Source organism: Poecile atricapillus, chromosome 10, assembly GCF_030490865.1.
Source record: "Poecile atricapillus isolate bPoeAtr1 chromosome 10, bPoeAtr1.hap1, whole genome shotgun sequence".
NCBI lineage: Eukaryota > Metazoa > Chordata > Aves > Passeriformes > Paridae > Poecile > Poecile atricapillus.
The window spans coordinates 17,181,309-17,192,815 of NC_081258.1; the positions used below are offsets into that span (position 1 = coordinate 17,181,309).

At 42.9% G+C, this 11,507-nt stretch overlaps 1 protein-coding gene across 1 annotated transcript; it reads left to right on the forward strand.

Annotated features, from left to right (window-relative positions):
- Positions 1 to 1,699: 1,699 nt before the first annotated feature.
- PPP1R3E (protein phosphatase 1 regulatory subunit 3E) lies at positions 1,700 to 3,379 on the forward strand. The gene has a single exon (XM_058845615.1). It carries the CDS (start codon positions 1,850 to 1,852, stop codon positions 2,807 to 2,809), a length of 960 nt encoding a protein of 319 aa, XP_058701598.1. The 5' UTR covers positions 1,700 to 1,849; the 3' UTR covers positions 2,810 to 3,379.
- Positions 3,380 to 11,507: the final 8,128 nt, after the last annotated feature.

The window sequence follows — 11,507 nt, forward strand, 5'->3', positions numbered from 1 at the left end:
GTAAAGTACAGAAGAGGCAAAGTTACTCCAAAGCTGTGTTCCTAGGCATACCACAAAAATATCCAGACCTGACTGAATGTGTAATTTGGTTTAAACCAATTTAAGTGTTAGTTCATTAGAAAATGTTCATTATGACAGAGAGAAATTACGGGGAAAAAAAATTCAAAAGGATGTAGCCTTAAAACCTGTTTGAACAATTATTTGAGTCTGTTCTTGTTCTCCCCCATATTAACATGAGTAGATGAAAACCAGACATGAGTTCATGTTGTTTTACTGAAATACTAATTTCTGTGAGGGAGACACAGGAGAGAGACCTAAAAAATCTTTCCCATGCTGTGCATTAAAGGACAAGTGAGATGATTTAAATATTCTGGGCTAATTAATTCAGATGTATTTATTTATGTTGTTACTATTTGATTTTTCAAAACCTGTAATCAAGCTGCAAATGTGAGACAGTGGCACAATGAAACATAATGGTGTCAAATTTAATAACGATGGGCATAATTTTCCCTACTTATGGATCATCTGTCATTTAAAGGGTTTGGAAGCCAGCGCCAATAATCTAGGAATTATTTTCATACCCATTAGTAAAGGAATTAAAGCTGATTTTTCTAATATGAAACAGCAGGTAACTTTTCACTGGTGGCTTTTATTTATTTATTTATTTATTACTCTTAGTCCTTATCGGGTTTACTTGTCCTATTCTTAATCTTATCAGCCGCATTTCCACTGCCTAGACTGTCAAAGGAACACCAAGTGCTGCAGATAAAATGCTAGAGGTGTAAAAAGCTCCTGCTCAGAAGCTAAATCAGAATCACATGTCAGCACAGTTCAGGCTCAGGCTCCGGCAGGATGGTAGGATCATTGTTTTTAATGCCATTTACTAATTAAAAATGAGTCCCAGATTACGGAAAGTCTGGAATGAAGCGGCTTACTAAAGTGGTGGTTTAGCTCCTTGAACTGGCTACACCGGAGTCTGTCATTAAACTGCAATTTGTTTGAATATTGCTTAGCAATTTCCAAATGCTCTTCTGACAAAAGGCAGCGCGGTTTATGTTTCACACAATTATCCCCTCGTGTTTCGGCCAGAGCACCTTTCCCCCACTATGGACACGCGTGGCATGACTGCAGCAGGTGTATTTTATTCGGCAGATGTACTGTAAACGCATTACAGCAGATCAGCTGGATTTCTTCCTTTAATGTACACTGTGAGATCCAGCTTGCAAGCCAACTCTTTCTTACCGGCCCGTGTAATCTTCCCGAGTCCGGCTTTGCCTCTTCCTCCCGCAGCTATTTCTGTAACGGGATCGGGCGAGCGAGAGCGCCGCTATGAATTTTAATGCTTCCACTGGGGAATCCCTGCCGCCTCCTCCTTTTGGATGAGATCCTCGAGGAAAGACCCAGAACAGAGCGAGGAGAGGAGGAGGCGGAGGAGGAGGAGGAGGAGGAGGAGAGGGACGGCGTAGCCGCGGTACTGGGGGCAGCGGGGAGGGGGAGCTGCAGGGTGTAGTTAGGGGCCGTGGCGAGGCCGGCAGCGAGGCGGGCACTGGGGCGGGTGGGAGCCATGGGGAAGGAAGGATGGCTCGGGGCGTGTGTCGCTGCCTGACCACGGCACGTCACCAGCGGCAGCAGCCGGAGCCCCGCGGTCCCGCCGCCGCCCCCGCACACATGAACCCGCCGGCATCCCCCGGGGCCGGCCGCGACCTGGACAGCGCCGAGGGCATCCCGCCGGGTCCGGGCGAGAGACTGAGCCCGCGGACCGGGCGCTAAAACCGCCTCGCCATCCGACAGGAGGAGCCCCGGGTGCCGCGCCAGACGCCGGCACCGCCGCCGCTCCCGCCGGCAGCCCATGGATAAGGCGGGCTCGCTGCACAGCTCGGTGCCCGGGCCGCCGCCCCGGCTCTACCTGCCGCGCAACTTCAGCTGCAGCGCCTGCCTCTATGGCAGCCTGGCCGAGCAGTGCAGGGCGAGCTGCAGCCCCGACGGCGACGCCGCGCCCACGCCCGTGGTGCGGGAAGCGGCGGGCGAGAAGCCGCAGCCGAGCCGCGGCCGGGAGCCCACGCTGCCCGCCGTGCCCCCCAGCCCCACGCAGCGCCGCCGCGCCAAGTCGCTGCCCACGCCCGGCGACCGCAGCCTGCGCCCCGCGCTGCAGCAGAGCCCGTCGCGCCGCAAGACCGTGCGGTTCGCCGACTCGCTGGGGCTGGAGCTCACCTCCGTGCACCTCTTCTGCGAGGCCGACCTGCCGCGGGTGCCGCTGCCCGCGCCGCCGACGCCGCGCCCCGCCGACCTCCTCAAGACCAGGAAGCCTCCGGCGCTGGGCGACCTGGAGCCGGTGCTGTTCGGGCCGCCGCCGCCGCTGCTGGAGCCGCTGTTCCCGCCGCAGCCCGGCGCCAGCCCCGGCTTCACGGAGCGGGTGCGGCAGCACAAGGTGAGGCTGGAGTGGGTGCGGGCAGAGCCGGCGGGGCTGCGCGGGGCCGTGCGCGTCCTCAACCTCGCCTACGAGAAGGTCGTGTCGGTGCGCTACACGCTCAATGGCTGGGCCAGCTGCGCCGAGGCTGCCGCCACGTACCAGCCGCCCGGGCCGGCCGACGGCATCACCGACCGCTTCGCCTTCCTGCTGCCCCTGGGCGCCGCCGCCGCCGCCGCCGAGACCACGCTGGAGTTCGCCGTCCGCTACCGCGTCGCCGGCTCCGAGTACTGGGACAACAATGAGGGCAAGAACTACCGGCTGCGGGGCCGGCAGCGCTTCCCGGCCGCCGCAGGGCCCCCGCAGGACCCCGACAGCTCTGCCTGGATCCACTTCATCTGAAACGGGGCAGCGCGGAGCCCGCGCAGGGTCGGGCGGGCCCCTCCCGGGGGGCTCGGTGCCCTCCCCGCGAGCCGCCCGGAGGAGTTTTCCCGAGTTTTGTTTACAGAGGGGTAATTTGTGTTTTCTCTGTCACTAACGGGGCCGTGGGGAACCCCGACTCGCATCCCGGGCGCTCACGGGGTGTGGGCAGGGAGGCCTGGCCTGGGTTTCCCCTCAGTGTCCCGAGCACTGGATTCCACCAAAGCAGCGGCTGCCGGCCGGGCTCCGGGGCCAGGGGCCGGGAATGTGCGGGATCTGCCGGTCAGGAGCGGGACCTGCAGGTGAGAGCACATCCTCCCGGCCCCGGAGGTCAGGCTGAGCTGCTGCCACCTCAGCAGGTTACACGGAGGGCACTGCCACAGGGCACCACTCCGTCCTGTTTGCCTAATCCTGCTCAAGCAAAGCCCGGCGAGGGCTGGATCCCCCTCAGCGCCTCCCTGACCCACTCGTGTTAATTGTCCCGCGGGGTCAAGGGCCTGGTAGAGCAGGCTAAGGGCCCTTGACCCTTTCATTAGTTTTGAACCCAAAAAGTACGGATGCCCCAAGGCATAGCTGTGTTTCATTATGCAGTCAAAGTGTTCTACTTAAAGCAAAGATTTTATTTTATTTTATTTTTTTTACTTTTGAACCCTGTTTCAGGTATTTAATCATAGTAAGAAAGAAACAAAAACAGCATCACATCCCATTTGAAACACAACTCACTGACAGATTTTTAAAAGAAAGTGTTTTAGTTTAGAATCTGTGTGGTACAGTGATGGAAAAGTTTGTCAGGATCTGGTGTTTGTTTCAGTAGGATGGGTCCCACAAAGCTGCTTGTGTTCAGGTCAGCAGGGAAGTTGTGGAACTGCACCAAAGAAATGAGAGGCGAGAGTGGAATCTGTAATTCCAGTCTGCATCATGAGCAACACCTTCATTTTTATTCCAGTTAACAGTTTAATTAAACAGTATCAGTGTAGGAACCTGCTTTCTGAATTTCCTGCTCCAAATTCTTCATAATAATTTCAGTAAGTGATGGATTTCACAAAACTGGTGAAGTTTAATTAGACAAATGTAAGAAAGTTCTACCTTGCCAGGTAAAAGTATATCAATCAAAATTACACAGCATACTGACTTCTGCCTTCAAAGGTATGTTTTAAATTATATTAGCTGTAAACCAAGCATTTTCCTTTTTAAACACATTTTTTCAGGAGTTCAGCTGAATACAGGTTGTGCTGGTGCCAAATCTGGGTGCTAATTTTCCAGGATTGAGGCATGTATGTGTTTGCTGGAGAGGGGCCTCTGTGACTATGACTTCTGAGCGTGGTAAAACCATGTCAGTGTGATTTTCTGGTTGTGAAGAGCTGTAAGATCAGGCCTTTATGTTTTGGATTTTCTATGGGTTGTTTCACGATGAAATGCAATTTTTTTAACTGCATTTTTGTGTTTCTTGAAAGGGTTAAGTATCCCAAGCAGCTTGAGTAATGTCTGGAGTAATGAGTTCTCACAGAACCTTTTGACTCTGGTGAGAATTGAGAGCAGTTTTGTCTCCTGAGGGTCTGATTCAGTCAGAATAATTAAACTTATAAATTCTGGGGGAAAAAAAGGTCTGGAAACTCAATGGGAAAGGAGTATTTAATTTCGTTTCTGTAGATTAGTGGTTCTGATTTAATGGAAGTAATAGCAAGACTGCTTTTGGCAGTAAAGCAGTTTGGTTTTAATTTCTAAAGAAAAGTTGTTTTAATTTCTAAAGAACAGTGTTCTAATCCCTGTGCTTTTAATGAAACCAAACTTATCGGAAATACACTGTCAGCATCTACTGAGTATTTCACATTTTAGTATATTAAGGTCCCCACCTTGTAATACAGTCATCCTGTGAGTTACTAGAACACATTTATAAAGCTAGAATTGCACAACTAGGGTCCTAAAATGTTTGTGATTAAAACATATTAAGTGGTGTATTTGTTAAAGCAAGCCCAAGTGTCTTTTAGTTGAACTTTACATGTTATAAGAGCCTTAATACTGGAGAAAAGGAGAAGGACTTGTCTCCATTTGAAAGCACTTTGAAATCTGGTAGAAATATAGCAAACCATCATTTATTTATGTGTTGTAGCTTTCCAAAGCTTGGCCTTTTTAACTGAGAGAGTGAACCAAGAGCAGTTATGTGGACTAATGAAAATGCTTGGAGAAAAAAGTAGTTTCTATGCATTTTAGATCAACTGATGCTGCAACTTTGCTTATGAAGTTTTAACAGGATTTCCTGTTTATTGTTTCAATGGCTTTAAAAAACACGGGCAATGCTAAAAACAATTTGTAGCACTGAGCAATTCTAGAACTCCAAAATATTTTCCAGTGATTGGCAGTTTTCACTGTTGCTTGATGTACAGTTTTCATTGTTGTTTGATTTATGCAACATATGTAGGTCTCTAAAAATTCTCTGGAAGTCTCTAAAAAAAGTTTTAAAATCTCCTTCTAGCACCTGTGGCTTAAACACTCGCAATTTGGATTACCTAAGTGGATATACCTGCATCAAGTGCACACAGAGGTTGTTGTATTTCACTTTATTGGTGATCATGATTTAGGTGAACTTACTGTTGTTCTTGGTTGGAATTTTAGAGGCAGAATTGGGCTATGGCTTTATAATACTGTTCAGATATTATTGTTCTTTTATTTATGGCCAGCTTTGCCAAACACAAATCTGAATATTCAACCCTCTGAAGTTGTAGCATACCAGGAAAGTGTTTTGCAAAGCAGTCTCCTGAGCTTTCAAGCAGTTAATCCTGACCTTAACCTAAATCTTGTGAGTAACTTTATGGACTTGATCAAGGATTATTGATGAGACATGTGCCAGTGCAGTGAAAGACATGGTCTTGTAGAAGATTTAGAGACAGCTCCATTGTAATGCTGGAAAGGAAAGGCTGCACCCAGCCAGCTTTGACCAGAGAATGCTCTTGCTGAAGTCTGTGGGAGGAGACTGGGCTGTTTTCATAGAAATTATCAGTAGTGTATGCCAAAACTGCACAACTTCATTTACACATTTGCACTTCTGTCACCTGAATTTATTTCCAAGAAAACTTTATTCACATTTCCAAACGTGTTCTGTTCAGTGGCTGGGACAATTTTTCCACTGGCAGCATTCGTGTAATTTTCAATCCATTAGATTTCAATCTGAGCCCATCTATGCCATCTAAATGTTGCTAGAAGCATTGTGATAAGTGGAGATGAAATAGAAATGTCAAACAATATTTATATAATGCATAAACAATGACTTTGAAGAGAAAAACCTGAGTTGAAGGGGGTCATTTTCAAGTTGGCAGGATACTAATTATCAGGAGCTTGAGCAAAACATAATTTTAAATTGTATTTCTAAAAAATATTGTTCAAGAAAAAACTTTCACAAGCAAATTTAAATATTCAAAGAATTTCAAGCCAATCTATTTCTGGAAAAAATGGTTTTATATGTATGAATGGGGTCCATGCCACCTCCCTTTCCAAGTGATACCAAAACGGTTTAGGCAAGGCAATAATCCTTAGGTCATGTACTTCACTTGTAAGTGAATTATTCATTGCTTATGTCTCTGCAGGTGTAAAAATGTGTCTGTCATTTATGGTGCAAAGTTGTAGCTTTATTAAATGTGCCATGTTATTTTATGTGCACTATAATGCTCATGTATACAGCGAGTCGAGTTGTACTGTAATTCTGATAGACATGGATGTTTGCTGCTTCACACTGGAACTGGTAGGGTTTTTGCATGTGATTCTATGTCCTCTGTGGCAATATTTTGGAGATTTACCCTAATTAGTAGAAATCCTAAAACAAATGAGAACTATTAAGTAATCATAAATGGAATTTCAGCTAGAAAAACATATTATTTATTAGCATAAAATCAGTAACTGAAGGTGGTGTACTTATTTTCGCTAAATGTACAGAATTTCAGGTAAATGAATTTTTTTCTCCTTTTACCATTTGCAAGTAACTTTTTGATGTGAATGTGTATGCCTCAGTATCTCAGTAAACAACAGAGTAAGTGCACACTCAGTTGTTTCAGCAGATGTGAGGGGCAAATATATCACTTGAATGAACAAATGTCTGTTCATGCATGAGCATCATCCCTTTACAGATACATGAAATGTTTTTCCATAATGCCAGCAGGCAAGCAGCTGCTAATTTTAATGTAAAGTTACCTGCAGAAATACTCAGAATTTGATTTTTTGAACATATATTAAAATTTTTATGTGCCTTTCAGCATTTCCTAGAAATAAAGCTCACGTGTTCCTTACCTCTCCCACCACAAGTCCAATAATGAACTTGTCACTAAAATGAAATTTTTACAAAAATATAATAATCTTAATTCCTGACACATTTTTAGCTGTGCCAGAAATACTGTATCTATAGCAGCCAGAATGATTTGATAATATTTTCCGATATTACAGTGAAAGAAATGTCAGTCAGAAATATGTCTTCCTGGTACACCTCTATGTAGTTAAGTAAAAAAGAAACCAATTGTGGCTATAGTTAATATAACAGAATATATTTGTTGTATATATTCACCTCTTGCACAAATCTAAATATATATTCTATCTGAAGCCAGAAGTTCTAGTTTTCTATGAAATCTATTCGTGGAGACCTGGCCTTTTCAACTTTTATTGTTACTTATCTGATGCTGCATAATGCATATTGTTAAAATTTTTTTATGGATTTAATCTGTCTGCAGGGTTTATGTCATGAAACAAAGGTGCTCAGTGCAAGGAATATCTGAAGTAAATTACTTTTACTTTCCAGCTATTCTGCATGGCTTTTTGGCAAATCCTCAGTAATTCTGTTTCCTGTAGATACTCCACATGCACATGCTTGGAGTAAATGGAAGAATTACTTACTGGAATGAAAATATTTTTGAGCACTGAAATTAAGGATTTTCCAACATGATTGGTTCAAGGCAAGAAGTAAATATAGTCAATAGTGCTGTAAAACAAAGCCCACTGGCCTTATGTAGAGCTGATCAGTATTTTGTTTAAAATGGAAGACAGCGGTGTATTTCAAAATTAAACGTGTTCAGGGAAACACACCTGTTTAGTGAAGTTTTCTCAGGTTCAGCTGATAGGAGAGAATTGCCCTAAAATAAGGAGGAGAAAAGATTTATTTCCTTACAACTGCTTGGGCTTGAATGTAGGTCTTCCATGAGCAAAGTGGATACTGAGCTATAAAACTATTGGCTATTGCTTGGGGGTTCTCTTTGTCCAACTTACAAATACTATTTTAAAATACCCTCATAGAAAGGATTTTTGACCCTGGGTTTCCCCATCTCATGTGAATATCCTCTGCATTAATCACTCTGGCTTTTGCTTGAGGTCTCTTTTGTTGAGGAAAGATTTGATTTTATTTTTATGCTATATATGAATATTATTTTACATTAGATTTTTGGAGGGGGAGGCAGGGAAATATTTTCCTTGCAATTTTAATTTTTTAGATATTAAACAATAGCATGAAGTATAAAAATTGCTTGAAATTACATATGCACTAGTGATTCCAAAGAATATAGCTAAGAATAATGTCAAGTGTGAGATGTGCTTTTAAAAAAAACATACTTGCTTTGATCTAGAAAGGCAGGGAGAAAGTCCTAGTCTCCAGTGCAAGCTGTTAATGCCAGGGATTTCTTTCTATGCAATTCTATGGTGCACCTGTTTTTATAGGGATTAACTTGATTGGTGTAGTTCATGTATCGGTGTGTTACGTATAGAATATTCTGTTTAAAGGGTCATTAAGAAAACTGTGCGTCTTAAATGGTGTTACAAATTTAGGCTCTTTTTTGTCCAACCTGACTTCACTAAATCATAAGAAACTCCTCTGAATAACAATAACAAGACAATATTTCATAGTATTGCATAATCAAGTCTCACACATTACACTTATCACTTTCTAGGACAAAAGTTGTTTTACTGTCTTGAGTTTTAAAATTTTTCTATTTCTGTATCTTAAAACAAAAAGCCAAACTGTGCTACACTTCTAAATACAAAGAGCTAGTAAGTGTGTTTTTAAAGCTGATCGAAAGTAGTCAAATTAAAATTGGCTGGCATTACTTGTGTGTCAAGTTTCTGAACTGTGGTGTAAAAAATGTTTGTGTATCTCCTGTGCCTCCTTCATGGAGTGGCACTCAGGGTGCAAAACCTGCCAAGGTCTGGACACAAACCCAGGTTGCAGTGCAGGAAAATTGCTGTGACAGAATTGCTGTTCTTGGAGAGGTTTGAACAAACCCAACTCCTCCCTTGTAGTGTTACACAAATAAAGGTTCTGTGTGTTGAAGAGGGTGTTCTTCAGCATGCAGGTTTTTATTACTGTTTCTTTGATTTATTGTGACGTCATTCTGAAAAAAAAAAATTGTTACTTAACTCTGTACTTGACTAGCAAATGTAGTACTATTGGTTGTAGTGTCTTCTGCAATGTTTATATTTCACCAAATAATGTTTGTTTCTAATGTTTGTAAAAGTTAATATAGTACCACCAAAAGTCAAAATCAACATTTTCTAATAATGCCTTGTAATTTACCTAGCCTTACAGTATTTCAGAAAATTTTCCACCAAAACTGCATCTAGTCACTGCTCGTCACAATTATGAAAAAGAGATATTTATAAATCTGTAGATTCTAGTTGCCATTAAAGATTGAGACAAATCATGAGCATGTGGTAACTACTGACTTTTTTTCTTAAACCAACAAACCATGACGTGTTTTTTGTTGAGGATCTGAAGCAAAGATGTTCCAAAACCTCCACGGTACATTTTGGGATGCACATGCAAATCTGAGACAAATACCTGATATTTGGGGCACATTTCCCAGCCAGCCTGTCCTGAGGGTGTCTCCATTGAGTGTTCTCTGTGGAAGCTGCAGGAGGAGTTCTGCTGGGGGATGGGATATAAATGTATGTGGCTGTTTTTATTGTCTTGTTTCAATAGCACCATTTTAACATTCTGTGGTTGAGGAAGGGCTGCCTAAACTGCAGAGCTGAGGCTGTCCCAGTATCAGCTAAATGATCCCAAACACTCTTCCAAATATTCTTTCTCTGTTCATTGCCTACTTCAAAATATTTGTTTCTCGAATTGTTACAATGTGCAATTCAATCATTTAGTGTACTCAACATCTTTTCTTGCAATGCCAAGAACAGTTTTCAGCTTTTCTTTAATACTTTTTAAGCCTTTTTTATAATACAGATAAAAGCCATATAGCCACAAGGAAAAATAATGTTCTGTGTTTTGTTCTCATGTAATTGGTGTAACTTATTTTTCTATCCTCATTCAGAAGCATCTGCCTAGCTGTCTCATTAATAGTAATTTTTTTTTGTGCATGTGTTTCTTTGAAAAGGTGCAATAATTAATATTAGCCCTAGATATTAGACTGCATTAGTTGGAATCACAGAGTGTAATTTAGATTTTTTTTTGGTAAGGAATATGCTTTGAATTTAAAACTGTTGTTATACTTGAATGGACCTGAAGTAATGATATTACTGTTCTGAGTGAAGGTTATAATGAAGATTAATTTTACATTGTTCTTGGATTAATTTTTCTTTTTTTTTTTTCACTCTTCCATGGGACAGTATATGACTATGGTGATTCATCTGATGATTAATCAGAATTACTTGTTGTAGATAGTCTTACTAATAGCAGGAGTTAAAATAAGTGAAGAATTCAGACAGTTGTACTATTACTAATGATAATAATAATCATTGTGGATGAGGGTGATACACTGCAGGAAGAAAGAGCTGTACAATGTACAGTGGTGATATTACACCAGTTTTATCACTGGATTTGCCTTACCAGTTGTGGCACAAGTGAGGGATTCTCAGAACAGCCAGGAATTGCAAAGAACACTTAATTCTGCCATTTTCTCTTGATCCAGACCCACACAGTAAAGAAGGGTGATAGCACAGAGCTGCAGCTCTCTTGTGTCCTGAGAAGTACAGACTCATCCTTCTGTCCTGTGGATTGACTTTCATGGTCAGAGAAAGGTACAAATGCCGTACCTGCATTTAAATGCTTCTCTAAGCAAAATGCATTCAACAGCATAAATAATTAAACACTATAAACAAATGACCAATAAAACAGCCTAATAGCAAAGGATGTAGGATACTTGTACTGCATTAAAATAGATCAGGTCTGAAGTGACTGAATTATGCTTTGTCAGGAAGAGAGAGATGTCAATACTGTGGGGCAAACTCTTAAGCAATCCAGATACCACAGAGTCAATTCTCCTGCCAAGGACTCTTAGACTGTCTCAAGCAGTGTGGAGAGAGTGGAGAAAATTACATCAAGGACACTCCTAAGCTGCTCTCAAAATTTGTCTGTGCCATCTGCAGCACATCTTGGTGGTGATTTGCAATGATTGGACGTTGCTCGAGAGTGTTTTAATATTGCTTTACAGGCATGAGGTCCTGTTCCCTGCAAGCAGCATCCCCAAGGGTGCCCTTTTCCTTCAGTCACATGCCAATGGGTACCATGAAACGAGGTGTAAGTTAATTTCTTTGTTACACGCAGTGCTGTGAGAAATGTTTGTGTGTTTCATACATTTTCAATGGAGAAGGGTGTCTTCCTATTTCTCGCTGCTCTTGCAGCTGCCCTGGGCGAGTGCGCGTTCCCGGAGCCCCGGCTGCGCTCCCCGGCCCGGCTGCAGGGCTCCAAGTGCCACCGTGTGGT